The 25,914-nt window shown below is 40.7% G+C and overlaps 3 protein-coding genes across 7 annotated transcripts in view; all 3 read right to left on the reverse strand.

Moving 5' to 3' along the window:
- Nucleotides 1-8,512: 8,512 nt before the first annotated feature.
- LOC146493539 (glutathione S-transferase A-like) lies at nucleotides 8,513-12,841 on the reverse strand. The gene is made up of 6 exons (XM_085147722.1): nucleotides 12,579-12,841; nucleotides 11,541-11,606; nucleotides 11,340-11,445; nucleotides 9,874-9,992; nucleotides 9,700-9,788; nucleotides 8,513-9,595 (listed from the first exon to the last, which is right to left on the reverse strand). The coding sequence occupies exons 1-6, from the start codon at nucleotides 12,744-12,746 to the stop codon at nucleotides 9,451-9,453; spliced, it is 693 nt and encodes a 230-aa protein (XP_085003848.1). The 5' UTR covers nucleotides 12,747-12,841; the 3' UTR covers nucleotides 8,513-9,450.
- Nucleotides 12,842-13,156: 315 nt separating this feature from the next.
- LOC146493540 (glutathione S-transferase A-like) lies at nucleotides 13,157-16,129 on the reverse strand. Its single transcript, XM_085147725.1, has 6 exons — nucleotides 15,834-16,129; nucleotides 15,348-15,413; nucleotides 15,123-15,228; nucleotides 14,913-15,031; nucleotides 14,740-14,825; nucleotides 13,157-14,659 (listed from the first exon to the last, which is right to left on the reverse strand). The coding sequence occupies exons 1-6, from the start codon at nucleotides 15,999-16,001 to the stop codon at nucleotides 14,527-14,529; spliced, it is 678 nt and encodes a 225-aa protein (XP_085003851.1). The 5' UTR covers nucleotides 16,002-16,129; the 3' UTR covers nucleotides 13,157-14,526.
- A 94-nt stretch (nucleotides 16,130-16,223) lies between these two features.
- The window catches only part of fhod3a (formin homology 2 domain containing 3a), a 65,795-nt gene continuing 56,104 nt past the window's right edge, over nucleotides 16,224-25,914 (reverse strand). For all 5 annotated transcript variants that reach the window (XM_085147717.1, XM_085147716.1, XM_085147718.1 and 2 more), the window contains 10 exons: nucleotides 23,875-24,033; nucleotides 23,586-23,768; nucleotides 22,639-22,758; nucleotides 22,386-22,547; nucleotides 20,974-21,164; nucleotides 20,591-20,795; nucleotides 20,400-20,423; nucleotides 19,997-20,204; nucleotides 19,748-19,912; nucleotides 16,224-17,963 (listed from right to left, as the gene is read on the reverse strand). In XM_085147717.1, the coding sequence (XP_085003843.1) occupies nucleotides 17,881-17,963; nucleotides 19,748-19,912; nucleotides 19,997-20,204; nucleotides 20,400-20,423; nucleotides 20,591-20,795; nucleotides 20,974-21,164; nucleotides 22,386-22,547; nucleotides 22,639-22,758; nucleotides 23,586-23,768; nucleotides 23,875-24,033 (1,500 nt within the window). In that variant the 3' untranslated portion in view covers nucleotides 16,224-17,880. The remainder of the gene's footprint in view (nucleotides 17,964-19,747; nucleotides 19,913-19,996; nucleotides 20,205-20,399; nucleotides 20,424-20,590; nucleotides 20,796-20,973; nucleotides 21,165-22,385; nucleotides 22,548-22,638; nucleotides 22,759-23,585; nucleotides 23,769-23,874; nucleotides 24,034-25,914) is intronic.

Here is a 25,914-nt window from a genome sequence, read left to right on the forward strand (position 1 = left end):
AGCTTTTATAAGAGCGTGATTGCCATCTACTGGCTGGAAGAAAAAACTACAACTCTATCATCATCTTTCAGTTGCCTTCTTTATATTTTTGATAGTCACCACTGAATAATTTGTTGAAATAATAATAATAATAATAAATATTTGTTTGTTTGTACCTTCTGCACTTTGTGTAGTCGATGACAAGATGGTAATCACATTGTACACTTCCTCCCCCAAATATTCACATATGCTCTGCCTCTATCCCAATACAATATAGTATTATATAGTATTTTAGCATAATTAGAAAGGTGACTGACCTGAAATAAACAAGCTGTTTTTATGAAGAATAACTGATGGAAGCTGTGTCAACATTTAATGCTATAAAACTTAATTCTGTTCCCGAACATTACTTTAAGTTATTTTATTTGTAAGCAAATATATAAACAACAAGCATCAGCCTCGGTGATGTAAAACAAAAATTTAAGTTGGTTTTGAAGACAGTGGTCAGGTCCTGATGTGAAGCAGCAAGCAGATCCAAAGTTCAGTGGCAGCTACAGCAAAGGCCCGATCTCAGGTATATGCAGAAGCATCTGGTCAGACGACCTCAGTGATATTTTGGGAGAGTGTGTAGTTAAAAGATCAAGAAGGTTGAGATGATGATGTATTCGATGACTCAGAAACAATAAATAGTCATAATTTTTTTTTAAATCACCTCTTAAACACATCAAAAAAGCCAAAGCAATGGGACTATGGTCTTATGTGGTGACTGGCAACAAAAACCCAAAAACAAGCTGTTTTTGGCCAATGCCAAAATAAAGCCTATTTTAAGTGTCAACCCTGGATAAAATAAAAACATGAAATGCTTTCTCAAAGCCAGCAAAAAAGAGAAAGGGCTTAGCATTTGTAAGGAACCTCAGTTTGAAGAAACTAGCTCTGATTTGTTTATCAACAGCTTTATTAACAGCTTTTATTTGTTTATCAAACTTGAAGCTTCCACCTTTAGAGGAGGAGTGAGGGTCAGGAGGCCCGAATACTTCCACTTGTGTTTTTTGCTCATTTAGGTTTCAAAATGATTTTTTTTTTTTTTTGAGAGGGAGATAGATCAGTGAGTCATCAGCATAACAGTGAAATGAAATTCCATATTCTTTGAAAATTGATCTTAATGAGAGAATATAAAGGGAATTAAGTCATCCTAGAAATGACCCTTCCAGGACCCTACGTGTCAGTGGAGGAGGTGACGATGAAAACCACCCAACGTTATGGAAAGATTTCTCCTCAAACTACAAAAAGGTCATATTGCCACCCACTACATGGGACAAGGACCCATGACTAAAGTGCTGTATCAAAGCTTTACCTCTTATAACATGATTTGCTGCTGCTGTGGTTTTAAGTTTTAAGAATAAAAAAATAAATAAAAAGAAAATCTCGTGAAAAAATAAGTTTACAATAAGCAAGCTGTTAAAAATTTTTAAATATTTTTGTTTGCTGTTTACTGGGCTTCAGGTATTCTCTGGAATTATGAAGAGGGGATTCTTTGTGTTTCAGAGGTTCTTCAGGATCATGTACTTGGCCATGGTTTTAACTTAAGATTCACGGCTTCACGCAAAAAACAACAGCGCGTGGGAACTTCTCTTAACATGTAAAAACAAACTCCAATTGTCACAAATCCATTTGACTTATTCATATTGTGCATTGCAGTGGTCACTTATCCTTAGGAAGGCTCCGAACTGACTGAGGAGACCCAGATGAACCTGCGTGGCGGCCATAAAACAAGCTGTTCTAATCCCTCAACATGTTTGTGCTCTCTGCTCGTATTACCTTCATATTAAATCATTTTGTGGATTTTTTTTTTTTTTTTTTGCCTGTCCCGTTTGGATCTTTAGCCATCAGAATTGTTTTCTGAAGGCCAAGAAAAATGCCAAGTGGATTTACTTTACCAAGTGGATCATCATGGCCTTGCCATATTGGTCCTTTGATTGACCTTTATTATAATTATGTATTTATTTGATTTGATTTTAGGTTGTTACAGACGGGACAGACATGACTGGGGGATAGGACAGGGAGAAAGAATGACAGAAAGAGGGAGAGAAAGAAAAAAGAGGGGGGAAGAGATGGTGAGAAAGGGGGGAAGAAGAAAAAAAGAAAAACAAACAAAACACCTTGATCACCTGTATGGAGATAAAAAATAAAAAAAAACAGAAGAGAAAACAAACAAAAAAGAGCAACATAATAAATAAACTAGCTAACAGTAGATACTAAATATTAAATGTTGTGCAGCACGTAAGATCGACAGCGCACAGTGTGCTTTGAGGTAGGAGCCAAAAAGGGTGTAGTTTGTGTGTGTGAGCACCCGTGTGTACACCTGTGAGCATGAGTGCGCTAGTATTCAAAAGGTTCCTTCATGTAATGATCGGCTAGAGGGTGTGGGGAGCCATAGCCCCGTCCTCCAGGGCATGAAGAGACATCCAGACATCCAGAGACCCTCAGAGCACAAGAGACCAAGGAAGACCAACGGAGGGGAAAGAGCTGAGGAGAGTCCCAGATGAGGGGTCACTCAACCGCCGCGGAACAGAAGCCAGGGGGGGTTGCAGTGACATGCTCGTGAGCTCCGCCGGCAGCCAGCTGTGCCAGAGTGACCAAGCCCCAAGCCCAGAGGCCGAGGGCACCCTACCCCCCGAAGGGGCCCAGGCGAACCCCAGGCCCCGACAAGCAGCCACCAGGAGTGAGCCAGTGTGTACCTGAACGCCCATCCCCGGACACCAAGAACCACCAATGCACCGATGTCTGAGGGCGTCTGCCACTGGCAGGGGGAGTGGTGGGGGAATGCCTCCCCTGCATCCTGGTGACACACTTTCACCCCAAGGCCCTGCATGTGTGGGTGATTGTGGTGGAGCGGGAAGAGGGAGGCAGCTAGAGATGGGGAGGGAAGGAAGGGAGGGGCAAGTGGCAAGTGGTTTTAGCCATCCAGAGATAAATTGAAGCCTGTTGGCTAAGAAGTAGTGCTGAAAGTTAGGTAGATCTAATCCTCCTTTATCCTTGGTCTTTTGTAGTGTTTTTAAGCTTATACGTGGGGGTTTATCTTTCCAAAGGAATTTAAACATATATGAATCTAGAGATCTGAACCAATCTTGTGGCGGTTTAGTTGGGATCAGTGAGAATAAATAATTTCTTTTTGGTAAGACCATCATTTTTATAGCGGCAACCCTTCCCATGAGTGATATGGGTAGACATTTCCATCTAGGCAGATCGCCTTCTACTTTCTTTAAAAGTGGGATATGGTTTAATTTAGTTAGATCTGCAAGCTTGGGAGAAACATTAATACCTAAATGATTGCAGTGGTGTAGAAGAATAATTATGGAAGCAGCAATTAATCGGAAGGACTGTAGATTTTAATCAGTTAATTGAGTAATCTGATATTCTGATATTCTGCATCACAGTTTGGTACGGAAGCTGCTCTGCCAGCAGCCGTAAAGCACTACAGAGGGTGGTGAAGGCAGCAGAGCACATCACTGGCACGAGGCTTCCTGCCATTCAGGACATTTACCTCCAGCGATGCCTCCGTAAAGCACACAGCATCATCAAGGACCACAGCCACCCAGCACATCAGCTGTTCTCCCTGTTACCATCTGGCAGACGTTACAGATGTCTTTCTGAAAGCGCTGTAACTAAGTTTAAGAATATAATCCAGCCACTGTTATCATCGTCAATGCCCTGTACCAACACAGAGCAGAGCAGCTATCTGAACGCTACCCCAACAGAGGTCGATTATCTTGTTAATAATTTCACCTCCTCACTACGTACGACTCTGGATACTGTAGCTCCTGTGAAAACTAAGGTCTCTAATCAGAAGTACCTGACCCCGTGGTATAATTCTCAAACACGTACCCTAAAGCAGATGACTCGTAATCTGGAGAGGAAATGGCGTGTCACAAATTTAGAGGATCATCATTTAGCCTGGAGAAATAGTTTGTTGCTTTATAAGAAAGCCCTCCGCAAAGCCAGAACAGCTTACTACTCATCACTAATTGAAGAAAATAAGAACAACCCCAGGTTTCTCTTCAGCACTGTAGCCAGGCTGACAAAAAGTCAGAGCTCTTTTGAGCCAACCATCCCTTTAACGTTAACTAGTGATGACTTCATGAACTTCTTCACAAATAAAATTTTTATCATTAGAGAAAAAATTACCAATAATCATCCCACAGATGTAATATTATCTACAGCTACTCTTAGTTTCATTGATGTTAAGTTAGACTCTTTTTCTCTAATTGATCTTTCTGAGTTAACTTCAATAATTACTTCCTCCAAACCATCAACGTGTCTTTTAGACCCCATTCCTACAAAACTGCTCAAAGAAGTCCTGCCATTGATTAATTCTTCGATCTTATATATGTCAACCTATCTCTAATAATCGGCTATGTACCACAGGCCTTCAAGGTGGCTGCAGTTAAACCTTTACTCAAAAAGCCATCTCTAGACCCAGCAGTCTTAGCTAATTATAGGCCAATCTCCAACCTTCCTTTCATATCAAAAATCCTTGAAAGAGTAGTTGTCAAACAGCTAACAGATCATCTGCAGAGGAATGGTTTATTTGAAGAGTTTCAGTCAGGTTTCAGAGTTCATCACAGCACAGAAACAGCTTTAGTGAAGGTTACAAATGATCTTCTTATGGCCTCTGACAGTGGACTCATCTCTGTGCTTGTCCTTCTTGACCTTAGTGCAGCATTCGATACTGTTGACCATAATATCCTATTAGAGCGATTAGAACATGCTGTAGGTATTACAGGTATTGCACTGCAGTGGTTTGTATCATATCTATCTAATAGACTCCAATTTGTGCATGTAAATGGAGAGTCCTCTTCACACACTGAGGTTAATTATGGAGTTCCACAGGGTTCAGTGCTAGGACCAATTCTGTTTACATTATACATGCTTCCCCTAGGCAGCATCATTAGAAGACATAGCATACATTTTCACTGCTATGCAGATGACACCCAGCTCTATCTGTCCATGAAGCCAGATAACACACACCAATTAGTTAAACTGCAGGAATGTCTTAAAGACATAAAGACTTGGATGGCCACTAACTTTCTGCTTCTTAACTCAGATAAAACTGAGGTCATTGTACTCGGCGCTGAAAAGCTTAGAAATATGGTATCTAACCATATTCTTACTCTGGATGGCATTACCTTGGCCTCCAGTAACACTGTGTGGAACCTTGGAGTCATTTTTGACCAAGATATGTCCTTCAACGCACATATTAAACAAATATGTAAGACTGCGTTCTTCCATTTGCGCAACATCTCTAAAATTAGAAATATCCTGTCTCAGAGTGACGCTGAAAAACTAGTTCATGCATTTATTACTTCCAGGCTGGACTACTGCAATTCATTATTATCAGGATGTCCAAAAAACTCACTGAAAAGCCTTCAGTTAATCCAAAATGCTGCAGCAAGAGTACTGACAGGGACTAGAAAGAGAGAGCATATTTCTCCTGTTTTGGCTTCCCTTCATTGGCTTCCTGTTAAATCCAGAATTGAATTCAAAATCCTGCTCCTCACATACAAGGTCTTAAATAATCAGGCCCCATCTTATCTTAATGACCTTGTAGTACCATATCACCCTATTAGAGCACTTCGCTCTCGCTCTGCAGGCCTACTTGTTGTTCCTAGAGTATTTAAAAGTAGAATGGGAGGCAGAGCCTTCAGTTTTCAGGCCCCTCTTCTGTGGAACCAGCTTCCAGTTTGGATTCGGGAGACAGACACTATCTCTACTTTTAAGATTAGGCTTAAAACTTTCCTTTTTGCTAAAGCATATAGTTAGGGCTGGACCAGGTGACCCTGAATCCTCCCTTAGTTATGCTGCAATAGATGTAGGCTGCCGGGGGATTCCCATGATGCATTGAGTTTTTCCTTTCCAGTCACCTTTCTCACTCACTATGTGTTAACAGACCTCTCTGTATTGAATCGTATCTGTTATTAATCTCTGTCTCTCTTCCACAGCATGTCTTTTATCCTGTCTTCCTTCTCTCACCCCAACCGGTCGCAGCAGATGGCCGCCCCTCCCTGAGCCTGGTTCTGCCGGAGGTTTCTTCCTGTTAAAAGGGAGTTTTTCCTTCCCACTGTCGCCAAAGTGCTTGCTCATAGGGGGTCATATGATTGTTGGGCTTTTCTCTGTATCTATGAAGCGCCTTGAGGCGACATTTGTTGTGATTTGGCGCTATATAAATAAAATTGAATTGAATTGAATTACAGGAGTCTGTCTGCTCGGACTACAAGACTTAAAAACAGTTTTTACCACCAAGCCGTACGACACCTCAACCACAACACTTAAACACACACAACACAGCACTCAGAAGCTACCCTGCAGCTTCACAAGTACTCTGTTTAATCTGCACTGGTCATTTCACTTTATTGTCATTGATATTTATATTTAAAGTGCAATACTGTAATTTTCTGCTGCTCATTCCTGTGCAATATCCCATCTGCCCTCCCGTCATATTTCTTTTCAAGATTTTCTTATTTAATCACTAGTGTACATATATTTATATTTATAGATACATATATATTTAGTCATCTTTTCTCTTTTACCATGTCTCTCTAATATTTAGCTCCTTACCATTTTTATATTTTTATATTTTATTTTATTATATTTTACTATATTTTCTGTACTGTATCATGCTGCTGAGTGACTGCTGCTCGTCAAACACATTTCATTGCAATGTTGACCCTGTGCTAACTTGCATATGACAAATAAAACTTGAACTTGAACTATTCTTGCAAAAGAGTTTATCAATGCAATTACCCCAGAGGGATTGGTTTGTGAGTTTTGGAGAAAAAGTAACACGTTCTTGCATTTTTTTATTTTTAAAGAACTTATTTTAACATTGCACTCAACAACAAACAAATCCTCCCTAACAAAAAAAGTAACTTCAATGCCAATTTGCATTATATTTCTTCATGTCAACATAGAAGCGGTGATGTGGGCTTAGTGGACTTTTTAATAACAATTCATTACAATGTAAGCACTCACAAAGCTACTTTGTAAGATACTATAGCTCCCTCTTAAAGTTGTCAGTAAAACCTTCTTCCCAGGATTGCTTTTTTGTAACTCTCTCAGCTAACAAGCTAAAATAGGTTCATGCTGAGACATGAGATGGAAAAATTCCTTAATTTTATGTATTGATTACATGTTTTAACAATATCACTCTAGTAATTGAAATATCACTTTTGTGTCATTTAGTTAATTTAGTTAATTGGAACCCCAATTTGTTTATGCAAAAATATGAATAATCACTGCTGCAGATTAAAAGGAATATTTATATGGTTTAAAGGTTCCACATCAAAGAAACCATTGCCTCAAGTTATTATAAGAGAAAACCCCAAAAATTAGAGAATCCCCTGTGAGCAAGCACTTGGCGACAGTGGGAAGGAAAAACTCTTAACAGGAAGAAACCTCAGACAGAAACAGGCTCAGGGAGGGCTTCAGCCATCTGTCGTGGCTGGTTGGGATGTCTCTTTCACAACTGAGGAATGATGATGTAAATTTGGTTTCTTATTTGGAATTGTTTTTTTGCAGCAAAGGTGCCAAACAGTTAAATTCTTTACACTCAGGAGAATAAATAGTTTGCTGTTTAAGAAAGCTGCTGATCTCAGACTGTTCAGCTGCATGAAGCTGCATGAAGAGGGCATGAGACAACGTTAACAAAAAAAAAGTCTGATAACAGATAAAAGGTCTTCATTTGTATGCTGAACCAAAAACTTTAACCTGGAATTATTTAACACTGTGTTAACATTGCTAACGTTGTGTTAGCAGCCATGAAGTAATTAAGACTCATTCATACAAGACTAACCAGAGAGGATCATTTCAAATGTAAATATATAATGTGATACAGGACTGAATATAACATCATTGTGTAAAAGTCCAGAGCCTCTGAGCTTCTAACATTGCACAAAGCAAAGGTCACAATCACAAAGTCCAGGGGTTGTTCATCTTCTGGGGTGGAGTTGTAAAGATTTCCCTCTGAGGGAGCTGCTGGTGAAGATGGAGAGTCCTGCTTGATCCCTGCGATGAGCTTACAGATGATGTTCCTGAAAGGACAGCTCAGCTGTGATGAAAGAAAGAAAGTTTCTCCAAACCTCTGAACCCCAGAATTCAGATCCATCCCTGTCCTGATGATCTCAGTGTCTTTTTTTTTTACCAAGAGTAAATGTAGCTTTTTATAATAATGTGGACTCAGGGGGCCATCGTGTTGCATAGCGTCACAGGTTCAAAGCAAATACAGAAGGACACTTCTGTTATCACACTTTGTGTTTGCTTGTGTACCATCCATATGTTGTTGGTGACAAGACATTATGATATTTGACAAGCAAATGTGGTCACCCTCTATGTCAATATAAAATATTTAGACATTAGTAGAATTACAGTGGTTTTCATTAAGGATAACTGATGGAAAGTTATCGCAACATTTAATGTATAAGGTCAGTGAGTAAAAATAGGAAAAAAAACTGGGAACATTTCTTCTGTTGTAAATGTTCTATTTTGTATTGCCTATAACTGACTTCATTGGTCTGTGGCTCGCCTTCAACTATACCATGCACAACACGTACAGAGAAGAGAAGGGGGTCACAGCTCCTGCAACGGATGAAATGTAGACAAAATGCTCAAAGAATTCTGAATTGAAATCATCATCATTGTCACTTTGTCTTCTGTGGTTTTCAGGCGTTTTGTGCATTCCTTCTTTTTAAGAATGTGCCAGACTGGATTTGGCCACTCGTAGTTTAACACAGAGAAAGTTCAGGAAAATGTCTAAAAAGCTCAGAAAATGGATCCAACAAAGAATAAAACATGAGGTGATGTTACAACCCGGCTCAAAACCCGCAACATAAAAAAAAGATGAATACCAGAGTGTTAGTGAGAAGAGGTTTTTTTTCTTAAAATGGAATACCAGGTTGGCTAAAATGGCTAGTGCCAACAAAGCAAAGACAAGTGATCTCCCTGGAAGCTTGCCTCAGGTATGATTTTATCCACACCTGACTAGGTGTGGCCAATTAGCACCATCTGAAAACATTGAGGAGATTAGGGGCTGCAGAGGGACATAACAGGTGACTTTGTATGTGTATTGCAAATAGAAGATTTTTGTTACAAATGTGCAAGTCTTGAATCAGTGCATGTCTACAAAGCTAATGCATTTTTTTTTATTATCTGGAAAAAGATGCAAAGTTGTGGAAAGGATGCAATACTGAACTAACGTCTCTATGCAAAGTCATGGAAACACAAAGCATTTGAGCTAGCTTTGAGCAGGGAAAACTAGTTCTTTACTTTACGATAGTGTGACTGAGTTATTCTGCTATTAGACAAAGCTGAACATGTATGAGTAACCAGAAACTGTTGTTAGATATACACAGAATGCATAAGGGCAACAAAAGCTGCTCTGTCATTATACAGCATCATGTTTACATCTGTGTATGAATATCAGATGTCTTTCAGTGTGTCTTTCAGTGTATCTTGGTCCTTGGGGTTCTCCGACCAATGAGGAGGCCAGCTGGCTTTGACACTGGGTCTCTCCTTCAGCAGATTGTAGTACTCTCCCAGTTTAGTATAACGCTCTGGAGACAACCTACGAATCAGAATTAAGAAGGATTTCAAGTCCCATGTCTACAGATCATCCTTCATTTTACTGATGAGACCACATGGAAATACAAACAGCCTCTGCGTGCTTACCCAAACCCAAAGAGTGCGCCAACTGTTGGAAAAACGACCACGTCTGCTAGCGTGAAAGACGGTCCTGCCAGGTAAGAGCCTGAGCCCAGCTTGAAAAAAAAAAAGAGAAAAAATACAGTTGGAACAAATCAAAGCAGGCGAAGTCTGTCTGAGTTTGTGTGTTCATGCACATACCTTCTGCATGTAACTCTCCCAGAGTTTGAGTTCAGTGACCAGAGCTTCTTTGTTTCTCTTCAGAGTCGACTCATGTCTCTCACCTTCAGGGACATACCACTCATAGTAGATAACTGCAGCTGAAAAACAAAACTTTATACGTAAAATATTAACGTTACAGATGCAAAATGTTACCACTAGATGTCAGATTGCAGTTAACTGAAAACTGTTCTCCTACCCCTCCCAATTCAAGTGCATAATCGTCCCTATGGTGGCCGCTGTAGGACAAAAATATTTCAGTGAGCCGACAGAGATCATAATAATTACATTTAGACTGTTTCACATCACAGCTACAGCACTGTTTCTAGTGCTGTTTGTGTAACAAAAGATTGTTGTGCACACTTGATTTTAACATATTCCAATAATATCAGCACTTAGTATTAAAACAGGAAATGGGAAAAAACATGCTTGATATCTACACTGATATGGAGGATAATGTAACTCAAGCAATTCAAAATGGTGTGCAGAGGTGCTGAGTTGGATTTAGGTCAGATGAGTGTGAGGGCAAGCTGATGTATCAATTCCTTCATCCTCCATGAACTCCCTGCATACTCTCATCATGAGGCCGGGCACAGTTGTGCGGAAGGAACCAAGAACCCACTGCACCAGCGTAGAGGCTGACAATGGTTCCAATGATTTCATCCTGATACCCAATAGAAGTCAGGGTGCTGTTGCCTAGCCTGTAGAGGTCTGTGTGTCCCTTCATGGATATGTCTTCCCAGACCAGTCATTCCAAATGATGTTACAGAGAGCATAACGTTCTCTGTGGCTTCTCCAGACCCTTTCCACGTCTGTTACACGTGCTCAGGGTGAACCTGCTCTCATCTGTGAAAACCACAGGGAACCAGTGATGAACCTGCCAATTCTGTTAGTCTATGGCAAAAGCAAATCTGGCTCCATGGCGTCAGGCAGTGAGGACAGGGGCCACCCTCATGAAGTCAGTTTCTGATTGTTTAGTCAGACATTCATGCCAGTGTCCTGCTGGAGGTCATATTCAAGCTCTGGCAGTGTTCACCCTGTTTCTTCTTGCACAAAGGAGCAGATACTGGTCCTGTTGATGGGTTAAGGACCATCTACAGCCCTGTATAGGCCTCCTACAGTAACTTCCTGTCTCCTGGAATCTCCTCCATGTTCTTGAGATTGTGCTGGGAGACACAGCAAACCTCCTGTCAATGGTTCGTATCCTGGAGGAGTTGGACTACCTCTAGGGTCCAGGTATCACTTCATGCTACCCTCTGCTACTAAACTGACCAGATCAATATCCCACAAGTGTAACTGACTTTATGCAATACTCTGATTAAAAAAGGTTCCTTTAAAATTTGAGATATGCATTTTGCAGCATTCCTAAGTTCCTTGAGAGAATTGAGGCTCAAAGGAATAATTTATAAAAGCAGATATCAAGATTTGAAAATACAGATAATACTTACTGAGTTTCTCGTAGAATGTGAGACCCTCAAACATGCGCTGGTACATCAGAGCTTGTTCTGCTGGGCCATCTGGGATCAGTTTGGTTCCCTGGGTTTTAAACTGGCTCTGCAAGACATTAGAAAAAGACACATTTAACTGGGGCACATTTTGTGATGTTGCATTCAGTGTGAGTGAATATTTTGTCAAAATGACGTTCTCACCTCCAGGTAAAAACAGGCTGCGTACGATTCATTGATGACATTGTCTCCATGTTTGAAAGTGGGAATCTGAAAAAGAAATTATAATAGTGTCAGCAAGAAATCTGTCATTAGGTACTGTATAACAGGTTTTAATGCTAAGGCTACTGGGTGTTAATTAGGTTAACTGTTTGTATATCAAACAAATACAATTTAAAAAAATTGATTACTTATTTTAACAAAACTTTACTGGGATAAAATAACACTCTGCAGTGTTTCCAGTAGTTATGGTTAAAGGCCAGTTTCCAGTCTGAGATTTGGAAAGTGTAAAGAAAGATGTAAATTAAACTGCTTATTTTACTACACTTAGTCAGCTGAGGGTTATATTCAAGAACCCATATTCAACCATACAACCCCTCATTTCTACATTTTATTAAGCACTGTCCTGCTTTTGTGCTGTTCCCTAATAAATAAATTCAATAAGACGCATTTAAAGTCTGATGAATATATCCTAGTCAAGTTCAAACTGGTTATCTTAAAGCTTTAATATGCATTTAAACATTTTAAACTAGTCGGTTTTTATGATAAATGAAGACAGCTACACGGTGAATGTCTCGCCTCAGATGCTTTCATAAACACATTTCAGTTAACTTTTCTCTAATGTAAACGAGCCGCCACGTTGGTGCAGTTCGAAACACGGCTGCAAACTCGCGTGCTCATTTCTACAGCCCATATTTTTTCAAGAGAAATGCTCATCCAATCAGGTGCAGCAGGGCGTGTCCTGAAGAAAAAAAGAAAAAGAAAAAAAAATCTCCTTGAGTAAAGAAATATACGCTAAATGAAACGTTCAGTTTTTATGATTTTGTAAAAGCATTAATCAGAGTTGACACTATTTGCCGCCATTACTGCAACTCTTTATCCGTTAACCGTCCTGCAGAGCAACAGCGCAGATATCAGTGTTTAAGACCGTGACGTTAACGTGAGGCTATTATATAACATTATGGTGCAAAGTCAAGTGTTTTGTTAGTTATGCGGGGTGATTTGATAAAAGATCGTCTCTACCTGTCCCCTGGGGTTTATATCTAACACTTCTTTGGACTTGTGCTCCATTTTATCGAAGGACAGCAGTTTTTGGTTGTAGCCCTGCAGGCTCTTCTCCTCCAGAGCGATCATCACCCTCCAGCAGGGACAAGAGCCGGTCGCCCACAGCAGAGTCATTGCCTTGGCCATGGCTTTAACTTGAGATTCACAGTTTGGACGGTCACTGAACTGGACGACAAAAGCAACAGCGCATAAGAAAAATACCCAGTTACTTTTCTTATGGTTTGTAGGAGGGAATGTCAAGCTTTTATAAGAACGTGATTGCCATCTACTGGCTGGAAGAAGAAACTACAACTCAGTCATCTTCTATCAGTTTGCCTCCTTTATATTTTTGATAGTCACCACTGAATGATTTGTTGAAATAAAGAAAATGAAATAATAATAAAAAAAAATTTGTTTGTTTTTGTACCTTCTGCACTTTGTGTAGTCGATGACAAGATGTACATTGTACACATCCTCCTCCAAATATTCACATGTGCCTCTATCCCAATACAATATAGTATTATATAGTATTTTAGCATAATTAGAAAGGTGACTGACCTGAAATAAATAAGCTGTTTTTATGAATGATGGAAGCTGTGTTAATATTTATTGCAATAAAACTTAATTCTGTTCCCGAACATTAAGTCATTTTATTTGTAAGCAAATATATAAACAACAAGCGTCAGCCTCGGTGATGTAAAAATAAAATAATAAGCCAGTAAAAGCAATAAAAAAACACAATACAGACAAATAACGAATGTTAAGACTCAGAGAAAAAGCCAAGGAATAAAAAATATGTTTTGAAGACAATGGTCAGGTCCTGATGTGAAGCAGCAAGCAGGTCCAAAGTTCAGTGGCAGCTACAGCAAAGGCCCGATCTCAGGTATATGCAGAAGCATCTGGTCAGCTGACCTCAGTGATATTTTGGGAGAGTGTGTAGTTAAAAGATCAGGAAGGTAGAGACATGCTGATTTTAAAATCACTTCTTAAACACAACAAAGAAGCCAAAGCAGGGGGAATATGGTCTTATATGGTGACTGTCAAAACAACCCAAAACCAAAGCAGAGCCTCAGAACCTCAGTTTGAAGAAACTAGCTCTAACAACAGCTTTTATTTGTTTATCAAACATGAAGCTTTCACCTTTTGAGTAGGAGTGAGGGTCAGGAGGCCCGAATACTACCACTTGTGTTTTATGCTCATTCAGGTTCAAAATTCATTTATTTATTTGAGAGGGAGATAGATCACTAAGTCATCAGCATAATAGTTAGATGAAATTCCATATTCTTTGACAATTGATCTTAATGTGGAGCATATAAAGAGAACAAAGTCATCCTAGAAATGACCCTTCCAGGATCCTACATGTGAATGGAGGAGGTGACTCTGAAATAGGGATGGGTACCGGTATCCGATTATGGCACCGGTTCTGACATAAACGGTAGTAACCAGACCGAAAAGCAGCGTTGTTTAAGCACTGCTTCCAGCCAAGAGTGATACCATATATCCCCTATAGCTGCAGAAAAGGCTAAAATTGTTATCTTTTTACAAAAAAACAGCTAAACATAAGAGGTTTTTGGACAAAGTCTGTGTTCTCTATTCTTTAAGCACCGGTTCGAGCACCATTTAAGCACCGGCACGGTTTCAAAAGTACCGGTTTGGTACTGGTATCGGATAAAACCTAAACGATACCCATCCCTACTCTGAAAACCGCCCAACATGATGGAAAACTTTCTCCTCACACTACAAAAAGGTCATATTGCCTCTCACTACATGGGAGAAGGACCCAAAACCAAAGTGCTTTAACAAAGCTTTACCTATAAGGTGATTTGTTGCGGCTGTGGTCAAGTACAGTAAGCAAGCTGTTTAAATGTTTTTATTTCACGGACTTACAGGAATTCTCTAAAATGACAAAGGGAGGATTCGTTGTGTTTCAGAGGTCCTTCAGGATGTCATAACCCTGTGGACTGGCCACCCAGTGTGGGGGCCACGTGGTTTTAATGCTGGCTCTGTTTTTCAGCAGGCTGTAATATTTGGCCAATTTAGGATAATGCCCCACAGACAGCCTAAAGAGAAAACACATCATGTTACTGGAAAAAGCCGATTGGACTGCAGCTTCACACAAATCAACTGCTTAGCTACCCACCCGAAACGAAATGCACAAGCGATGCTTGGAAAGACGATCACATCGGCTAGGGAGAAGGCCCCTGCTAGGTATGAGCCAGCAGCCACCTAGATGGAGAAGTGAAAGACGCAGTACTGTCAACACAGTGTGTGAGTGCCTGCAAGTGTACACAAGTGTGTGCGTATTGTTCGTACATTCTCCAGGTAGCCCTCCCACAGTTTGAGTTCAGCAGTCAGAGCCTCTTTGTTTCTCTTTACAGCAGAGTCGTGCCTCTCCTCTTCAGGGACGGAGCAGTCGTAGTAGATAACTGAATCTGAAGCAGAACACACATTAATGTGTGACTGTCTTCATGGCTTCTGTCCCCTCTGTAACTCAGTGCTCAGACTTGTGCAAGTGTAACTTACTGAGTTTATCAGTGAGGGCAAGGCCCTCCATCATGCGTTGGTACATCGCAGCTTGGTCCTCAGCACTGTCAGGAATCAGCCTGATGCCCTGAGACTTAAACTGATTCTGTTTCAACGGTGAGAAAACAATAATCAAAGCAGTGTACTAAAGCCAAACAAATAATAAATACAATAAATTCAAGTAATTAAATAAAATATTCAGAGTATTTACTTTTTGCTGTTTACCTCGAGGTATAAGCATGTTGCACAGGACTCATTCAGTATGATGTCTCCATGCTTGAACGCGGGAAGCTGACAGAAAAAAATTGGCAGAAGACGTCAGGTTTTGAGGCTCATCATTGTGTAGTGCACCTTGTATCTGTGCTGTTAGTGCCTTTGAGAGCAAATGAAATTCTTGTATTTTTGTTAGCACGTTACTTAGGACGAATTACCAGATGCCCCTGTTTGTGTGTTGTACCTAGAGTTTGAAAAACAAGCTTTCAGACACACCTGAACAGGGACTCTACAGACATCTTTTACATACAGTCTATGTGCTAGCTGCTCCCACATTGTGCCTTCATCTCTGTCAGTAAGAGACTGGTCTTCTATCCAGACGCTACCCCTGTTGATATGTGTTAAAATAACTATAATACTTGTTTTGTTTTGTTTTTTAAGGCTGTTATGTCATGGTTGTACACTTTGCTGTGAACATTATGGGTGCGGTGCACCTACCTGTCCTCTTGGGTTGACTTCCAAGACTTCCTGAGATTTGTGCTCTCCTTTCTCAAAGGACAGCAGTTTGCGTTTGTAACCCTGCAGCTTCTTCTCCTCCAGAGTGATCATAACACGCCAGCAGGGAGGTGATCCAGCCCCCCACAGCAGACTCATTAACTTTGCCATGGACGCAGGGACCAAAGACGCAGCGCTGAGCACTGATTAACAAAACCATGAATGAATGCAGAGCTGCACAAACTGGACAAACACCGTAAAGCGAGCAGCAGCAGCAGCAGCAGCACATTTTACGGCACCTGATTATTCCAAAGGTTATCAAGTAGAACCACACCACGTGGCTCACAATCACTGAGGTGAACGCTGGGGGAAGGAATGACACGAAGATCCAAGTTTGCACTCTATGGTTTTTATTTATTTTATTGCAGAATGTGTATACACGGCATTTCAAGTGAAAGTGTTTATAAGAACGTTCAGCTCACTACATGGCATTCATGCAGTGGTGTTTCCCAGTTTCTTGCGTCTAGACTGTTCAAGTTGGTACGTGACATGAGTGTGACCACAGAGCTCAAATCAAACGTCCAGATAATGCTCCTCTCTCTGTTTCTCTCTCTCTCTCTCTCAGCAGGGAGCAACACATTCCTTCAATCCACAGAAAGAAAAAACAAGCCACAATTGATCCTTTGTCTCAGACTATAATACAAGTTTCTACAGCAATTACAAAAATAATACACAATGTGAAATGCACTAAACATGCACACTGTAGAGTTTACAGTATTTAGGACCTGGCAGCTGACAAGGGCATTTACACATATCCTGCAGAACTGTCTGCATGTTCCTCAAAATAGATTATTAAAATGTTTTTGTTTCTTAAAAAAAGTCCATATCTTTTTTTTCTTTTTACACTTTACAAACAGTTCCTCTGAGATAAAAACTATTTTTTGTGTTTTCAATCAGTCGTTCATTTCAGCATAAGACTATTAAAGTGGACTTATTATGCTCTTCCTTGTTTTCTGGCAAATATGCACTGTTACAGTGGCGTATGCAGTTTCAAGTAAGCGGGTCAGCATATATGCAGTAGCCCCGAGAGCCACACACTTCAAAACTGAGCCTTTTTTCCTTCCTACTCATGGCACTGTATGATCGATGAGAGCAGATATCCCTAAACGATCAAATCTTTTGTTTTTAAGAGAAAGCCAATCAGAAAAGAGTTGGCTTAAAGGGCGGGGGAGGGAGTTAAAACGGCTTGTGTTAAGATTAAAGAGGATTCCTTTTAAACTAGCGGAGCCAAAAAAACTAAAAATATGGAGTGGGAAATGAGCACAATGGGTCCACTTTAATGTTATTTAAGGTGCAAGACGTCAGAGCTTTGCAAATAAATACTGAAAAAAACAAAAAACAAACAAAACAGATTTTCAACAGTAATACTCATGAGAACCGTGCCTTAGGAAGTGAAATTTAGGACGTGAATACGTTAACGAAGAGAGAACGAAGGTACAGCATCGCCCCTTTGAAGTGAAAGGCACTCATCAGCTTGATAACCTTTCGCGTCCCTACAAAAGCACAGCCACGCTCATTACTTTTCAGATGTGTAGATGCTCTTACTGATAATCTTTGTTTTTTCTCCTGGGAACAAATTCAAATTCCTCCTCAGCCTGGCAAACTTCACAACCAAAATTCACAGTTTAAACAAATGAAAAAAAAACAAACAAACCCCAAAAACGGCGACGTCACAGCTGCTGACACTCACAAGCGAAAATCATCCCAGCATTCAAATCCTTTTCAGATAAATAAATAATTCAGTGTAGAGGCAGCGTCACTTGAATACATTTTCCTTTTCCTTGCCTAACTGAACAGAATCAGTCCTTATGAGAAGCATTCCCTCGTGACCTCCACTGTTTCTTCTGGAAGGTGAAAATGTCGTAATGCCGCCTCTTCACTCAGAAACATCAGGCAGAAAGAGCCGCTGGGAAAAACCTAAAAGGACAAAGGCTGACAGAGATTTCACACAGACATCTGAAGCTGAGTTTTCACGGCGAGAGGTGGATGATCACATCTGTGGCTCTGGGGAATCAGTTAGCCCTAAAGCGAGAGCTTCTTCTGGCGTCAGGCCGTTTTTCAGCGTCCGCCTCACTGTGAAGAGAAGACGCAGAGAGTCACCGTGCAGTCGTGTGATGTTTTCATGCTCTCCAGTTCTGCACTACATACAAACTACTAACTCTATGCATGTTCCAGGATTTATAATATACTGTAATTAACTTGCTGAGACTTACATCTGCTCTGCATGGGGTTTATTACAATCCATATCTTGGCTTTGGTAAGAATCAACAAATAACAGTCATATTTACTTGGTTTTAAACAGAGAAATTAATGGTGAACATGTAATTAAGAGGCCATAAATAACCATTAAACTTATGCAGTTGAGTGCTTACATTAGGAATCTATTTTTTGACGTGAATAGGTTTTTTGCAATTGCGTGTTTAACCTCCTAAGACCCAAACTCTTCCACGGCATTCATTTTTAATTTCTCTTTGATATTTGGGCTGATTGGGGCCCGATGAATGTAAACACAAAGAATTACCAGATTTTTTTTTTTTACCTTATTTTTGTTTTTAAGAAAAATGAGAGCCACATATGAGGATATTCGTTTAAAATATTGATAGAACAGTAGCAGTATAATGTCCTCGTAAGTCGATATCAGGCCCTTGTAGAGCAAAATTGAGTATTTTGGTCTAAATAACCCAAAATGTGATGTCCACATATGTGGACGCCAGGTCCTAGGAGGTTAAACATGCAGATGAGCCCCTAGCCATCTAAATTACCACATCGGTATTTGCAAACAGATGTCTAAGTATGAGATAAAGCCAGATTTCACTTTGTTGACTAATAGAAAAAATAAACTGTTTACACACGGAGGATTCTGAATATTACGTTTTATGACTTTATTTCCTATCAATGTGCTGCTAGAAAAAAATCAGGATCTGAAACGTTCCAACACACAGGGTTGGAAAGTCTGGTATGTAAAAACTTATATGTAAAAGCTGCTGAAGTAATGATTTCTGGCTCAGAGTATGTGGAAAACATATCTTCTACTCTGAGCACTGAAAGTGCTTTATACAACTTTTCTCTCCCATCTCACATTTAATGGAGACATTGGAGAGAAACGTGTGGTTAGTATCTTTCCCAAGTATATTTGGCATGCAGAGTGGAGCAGCTGGGGGTTTATGAGAGCCTTTGACTCAAGCATGGGTTAGACTCCTTCATCCGAATGAGCGAATGAAATATACTCGCATTAAATATGCAACAACTTTCTGAAATTTCCAACAAATAAAATACTAAAATATACATCTAAGCAGACATTTACTAGTATGAAATAAAACATGTTTGGGAAGCAAAAAAATAACTACATATGTGTGTGTGTCACTCGGTTTCATGTTAGACCCACCAGGCAGGTCATTTTTGGTTTTAGAAAGATAAGACAGATAAAACACCATGCTTGTGGTTTCAGCAGCAGGACTTTAATAACCACAGTGTGTCATTTAAGCATCTGTATAGAGTCCATCTTTTATATACAGTCTACAAACTGTACTCTACCTCATGTAGAAACAATTATGTTTTTGCCTGTAGTGACTTTAAGGTGCTTAATTTCCCTTCGCTTCCAGCTACTCTGATTGCTGTATTTAGCTTTATATTTATATGAGAGCAGTGTCATGGTTTTGAAGTGTTTTTTTTTCTTTTTTGAAAAATCTCAAACTATAGTTCACATATTTTTTCTTATGCTTGTTTCCTGATGTCTTCTTGGAGGTGTTACTCATCATCCACTATGCAGTCAGCTTCTTAGATTAGATACATTTTCATGGTCATGCTTTCAGTTTGAATTAGCGTGACGTGCAGTTGGGACAGAGGTGAGCTCGTACATGATTTGCGGTTGGCCCTGGATCTCCTCCTCTCTCTGGGCTGGGTTCTGGTTCCTGGACCCTGAGTGGCTGACTTCACTATGCGCTCCATGATTTCGTCTGCAGCATCATCTCCACAGATCTGAGTGTCCTCCACAGGCGGAGTCCATGCCTGCATGCTGCGTCCTGCATAAACAGGTGAGAAAATCTTTAGTAGTGAAATCCTTTCGAGTGACCCAACTCCAGAAATCTTCTTTCTCCCTTCCCCACCTCCTCGTCCAGGCCGTGACCTGGTCCGTGTCCGCAGTCCCGGCACGCCGCTGCCCTCCTTGTCACTGCCACCGAGGCTGGTTCTCAGCACCGCTTTCATGTGCTCGTGCTCTGCAGCATCCTCGGCATGCTCCAAACCCTGAGGCTGCTCAATTTCCTGACTCCCACTGGGGGCGCTGTTGTTGCTCCCTGCGCTACTCCGACCACACTGTTGGAGCGAGACGGAATCAAAGAGGATCAGAATTTAGCAGCTGAGTATTCTGAACTTTAACACGGCAAAGTGGAAGCACCAAGAAAAACATCCAACTGCAAACAGTACAGTGCCTGGTGCCTTTCACGTATCGTTTAGTCGTTTAGATGCAGTTAGTGGATTCATGCACACAAACACACAGACAGTTGATACCTCACGCTCCTCTTCATCATCAGACTATGGGAGAAATAAAGAGTGAAAGTCAAAGAATAGTTGCGAATAGAATAGAATGAAGCGAGAAAGATGAAAAAGCAGCACTTCAGTTTGAAGAAGAAAACAAGAACAAAAAGGGGTTGGAAGTGTGTTTGTGTGTGTGTGTGTGTTTGAGAGAGAGAAATACTCACAGGAGTGTTTACATCCATGATCATCTTTCCTCGAGTCTTGTTGCGCTCGCGATGGTCGGCTCGTTTCTGTTTCTGCTGCAGCACACGCTCTCGGGTGGTCCGGTACTCCAGCGCAAACTCGCTGAGGATTTTACTGAACCTGTGGACGCTGATCTCTCTCACACTGTAGGCCGGGTGACCAAGGAACAGCAGGAAGGAGTGGAACCTGAAAGGAAGAAGATGAGGGTGATGGCAACCCTTCCTACCTCCTGTTTTATGTGTTGCACTACACAGATTTCCTCATTCACACAGCACAGTGTTGGTTTTAGTAGACTAATTAGTTTTGTTTTGTTTTTTTGTGGTAAACATCAATAATAACTGATTCAAACTGTGAGACGAGCTACCTGTTGATGATCCTGCGGTGAACAATCTTAAGGATGATGATTCGCTCTGCGCAGTCTTTGAGGAAGTCGGACATCTTCTGCTTCAGCTGGGGCTTCATCTCGTGCTTGGCGATGACCTTCAGGTGGTCCCACGAGGCTTTGCAGCGCCGCTCCATTTGACACAAGTTCTCCTGCAGCTGGTCAAAATCCACCTGTTGAAAAAAACGTTTATACAATCCAATTCAAATTACTCAAACACAGGATATCTTAGTGCCCAGGGGCGTAATTTCCAGGGAGGTTTGGGGGTTTATGGTCCCCCCAATAATCAGACCCAACCAATATAACCCCCCAATAAAATTAGGAATTATCTTGCATAAATAGGCTGTTGATTTTCTTTACTTATTTCAGTTATTACCAGCAAAATAGTTGTATCTTTAATCATCTGGGAATTTACCCAGATTTATTTATTTATTTAGACAGAGACCTTGACCTCCCCAATGTTCAGCACAAAGTTATGCCGATGTTAGTGCCCATTTACAAGATTTCTGTAAAATGATACTAAAGATTTAAAGAATGTCTATATGTGTGTTCATCTTTATGTCCTCGGCCTATATTGAAATTTATTTCAAAAATGATTCTCAGTTGTCTGGATGAACAGCCCCTCTAATGGTTTCAGGTCCATTTTAAAGACCACTTACCATTTATATAGGTGTTCCACAGGGATCTATTCTTGGACCTCTTTTATTCACTCTCTATATAAGCAACTTTATCTCAGCCACTCAAAACTGCAATGTAGAATTTACATGCTGATGACATTATTCTATATGCCACTGGCTCTTGCCTTGATCTGGCCATTGCAAATCTACAGTGGGTCAAAATCCTCTGGTCATACATAAATTTATTTTAAGCGCTAATAAATCAAAATGCATGATATTTATAAGGTCACCTAAAAGTATCCAACCACATTCAAAACTTTCATGGTGATAGAAGTGAAACTTTTAATTGTTATAAATATTTAGGACAACTACTCTTGCACATACTTTTTTTTAAATGTGTGTCTAATAATTCATCCTAAACAACACCAATTTTAAACCAAAAACCACGTCTCAACCTTCAAAAAGGCCCTGGGATCACACACACACATTCAACCAACAACTAACCAGGGATACACTTTACCTCAACAGCTTTTGTTTGCATGTTTAACAGGTAAGGTCCCTTTCCCCTTCTGCTCTGAAATTTAAATGATTACTGGCTGGTTTGATAATGGGATTGTGGCGTGAGGTGCTTCCAACTTCAGTTCAGTCAGGGGAAAAAAATTATGTTTTATCTTTTTAGGTTTTTGGACTTATTTTGACAAAATGCAAGCAAATGTAACTCTTGATTTTTTAGAGTGTAGAGATGCAGAATAGGTTAGCAGTGAATGCACAGCATACTTTTGCAGAGCGCGTGATGGCTCCTATCTCTGAGTAGAGGTCGGTGCTCTGAGGGAAGTTTTCCACCACCACAGAGCAAACGTGATGGAGCAGTGACTGCTTATGGACCGTGTCCTTTACTTCTGGAACCTTCTCCAAATAGGTCAGCTCGAAGCCTTTAGCCTGGAACAGGAATGTTGTGTTTATTTTGAGAAACAAACTCGGATTCTACTGACTTGTCTCCCAGTAATCTGATGTAATAGTCATGACTCACATTGGTGCCGTTGAGGAAGTTTCCGATGGAGAGCAGCGTAGAGAGGACGTAGCGGATAGTTTTGTTCTTCTCCAGCTGATCCATACCCTCCTTCAGATCCTGCAGTGGCTCTGCTACTTCCTAGTAGGAAAAGACACACACACACACACACAGACACAGTTATACAAGTTAATTAAGACTCCCCAAGACATGTGTTTCATTAGTCTGCCATTAAATAAACAGTGAACAGGTGCATGTTGTCTGCCACCTAAAATCATCTGCTCTTGTTTAAGGTCGCGAGAGGTTGCCACAGAGGTTGCTGCTTCGGTCAAACTTCATCACAAAACATGTTTCTGATTAAGTCGACCTCTTGTTTCTGTGCAGCCAGTTCTCTTGAGTGCATGTGTTTGTGTGCCTGCATGCTATGCTTCCCTCCATTAAAGCTTCCACTTCCAAAGCGGAGCCGGGAGCACGGCTCTGCCGAATATGCGGTGGGGAGAATCGTGCCTTACATGGAGATTAAAGACAACAACATCCCGCTGGATGCTGTAAAATTTACAGGGCGGTAACAGAGGGGCAGCATGTTTCTCATACTCCAGGCTTTGGCTTTGAACTTCTCCTCCTGGATGCATTCTTCGCTCGAATAAAACACGACGCCGTGCCAGCAGAAGACGAGGTGCCGCTAATAAGCGTGCATATTTTGTCATGATGTAACTATGTTGATGCTTTGCGGATGTTCTTTGTACTAAGAGGATGTTGATACTTAGTGATACGGGTTTAAAGAGTACACACAATAAGCACACATGCTGAGCACATTTGCTCAAACCTCTGTGGTCTGTTTCTGCTTTAAGGAAACCACTTTTACTTGCTAAGTATCATTTCAAATGTGGATGTAGTGATGGTGTTGGTTCCCTCCCCTTATTGAAAGTACATTTTTCTTAACACTCTTAAGGTTTTTGTTGTTTCACCTTCTCCGTTGCCTCGTAGTCCATTTTAAAGGCCCAGAGCTGGAGTCTGGCAGAGAGCTCACTGATGGAGGACAGGGTGAGGAGAAACTGCTCTGCAGAGCCCAGCGGGACATCAGGGTTGGCCAGCTGAGCCTCCTGAATCTTCTGCTTCTCCTCCTCTGTGGGGATCATTGTCAGGATTTTCTGTGAGGGGAAAAATAAAATTGTAGGATTAGAGAGGACAGCAAAGTGCAGATGTGATCTGTTTATCACTCCCTTTCTTTTTTTTACCATTGCTTGAATCTCTCACCTCTATGCCCTCCTTGTTGAGAGCATACTCGTCAAAGTTGAGGATGGCTGTCTTGATGGTGCGAGGTGGAGGCAGGACTGTCAGACCAATATTGATGGCGTTGCTCCTTTTGGAATCCAAAACGATGATCTCTTGGCGTTTGCCATCGGCCGCTGTTTTCTGGAGCATAAAAATACAGACGGGGGAGGGGGTCACTGCTGGATCTCTGTTTTGCTCCCTCCTGTATTTTCTGCGTCTCGTTTCTCAGTGTGGTCTGGTTTATGGGCTTGTAAGGATTAGAGGGCCCATCACTCAGGTTACATTGATCGCAGCTGTGGGAACTAAATGGGCAGTAGAAGCAGGAAACACCATGACAGATTAGCTGTATACTAGGTGTGTGTGTGTGCATTCTTATTTATGTGAGTGTCAGTGTAGGGGTATCAACCTCACTGCCATCATAAACTATTAAAGGAAGGAAGTCATAGCATGTCAACAGTTAACAGTGTAACAGAGTAGGTGCAAAGACCTTGTTAGTGTCACTAGTGAAGCTTAAACTGGCCCGTGGATCTGTATGATGGGAAGTGGCATCTGCTGCCCTCTGAAACTCCTCATATTTAGTGACTCGGAAATGAAGTGCTGGTGTAGCACAGACAGGAGCTTTTACGATACTTCCTGTGAAATTTCAACAACGTGGAGCTGCACTCCCAGCATGAAGGAAAAGTTAATATACTGTGTAGGAATTTAAGTACAACACATTGTGAGTTTGTACAAACACCCCAAACAGAAACTTGTGACTGTTTTTTTATTAGAACAAGACGAGGATTAACGTGTCTTGTTGTAACTATGCAATGTGTAAATACAGTTTATATGTTTGATGTTTCCTTCCAATAGTTTTAAGCTACCCGGAGACAGAGGGGTTGCATGTCTACTCTGCTGCCGGTATGCAATTGCAACAATATTGGGAATAAATAAGCATGTTCATAGCATGTTTTTGTGTGTTGAAATCAATTCAAGAGATTTTTTTCAGATAGTGGTCGTGTTTTGCTTTTTTTTCATTCCATTTTTCCTTCTTTGATGAACAGGACCCCCCTCAGATGATAAAAAAAAATGGTATGATCCTTCATATTCAGAGTCGGAACGTGCAGGCATGAATTAAAATTTGCCTCCACAGGACGCAAATGCCTGAGTTCCCTTTTTACTCTAACTTTGTTGTACTACATATGTGTCTGCTGTATAGCCACATACATGATGGTGGGACTTCACAAACCAGTGTCTAGTCCTATGTATTTTTCATGTATTGATTAAGCTCATGAGAATGCATCAGTTTGTTGGAAGACGTACTTACACACTACTCAATGTAAATTTATGTGTACAACATTCTTTTCTATTAAATAAATAAAAACAAACGACTGACTGTACCTTTAAGGTTGGAGACAAAAGAAATACGTGTCACAAAAGTACACCGGCTGTAGAAGGGAAACTTTATTTGATTTTAAATATTCTAACCACGTAATTTTAATAGGAAGGTTAAGAATGCACATTATGAGAGCAACATGAATAAAGCTTCTTCTGCACCGATGGTCCACTTCGCTTGCGCTGCCACTTTGATGACTACAGACCACCATCATGCCGTCACATTATTTGTAGTCCAGTAGCTGAACTGAAGTGACCTACTACTAACTCATTCAGCTCAAAAATATATTGGGGGGGGGGGTAGCACTGGATCAGGAGTTCAAAGTGCGAAAGGCCTGGCTTTATCTTCCCTTCTTTGCAGATCATATTTTTCTTATTTTGAGGCCTTGTGAGAATTACAACCGATCCAGAAATGCACCGTTTGATCAGGATCAAGACACACATGACCTTGTTTAACCTGTGAAAAATCTGCCTTCAAAGTAAAAAAATAATGGACAAAAACTTTTAACTGCTTGACAAAGATTTGAGAATTTATATAAAAAGCAAATTTTGAACTAGTTCTAATTATTGTTATTAAATGGATAATCTCGCAGCACTTCTCTTAGATGCTGCTAGAACTAGTTTTTGGAGTCAGTATCGTACAGTTAC

The sequence above is a fragment of the Neolamprologus multifasciatus genome, chromosome 22, assembly GCF_963576455.1.
Source record: "Neolamprologus multifasciatus chromosome 22, fNeoMul1.2, whole genome shotgun sequence".
Classification (NCBI taxonomy): Eukaryota; Metazoa; Chordata; class Actinopteri; order Cichliformes; family Cichlidae; genus Neolamprologus; species Neolamprologus multifasciatus.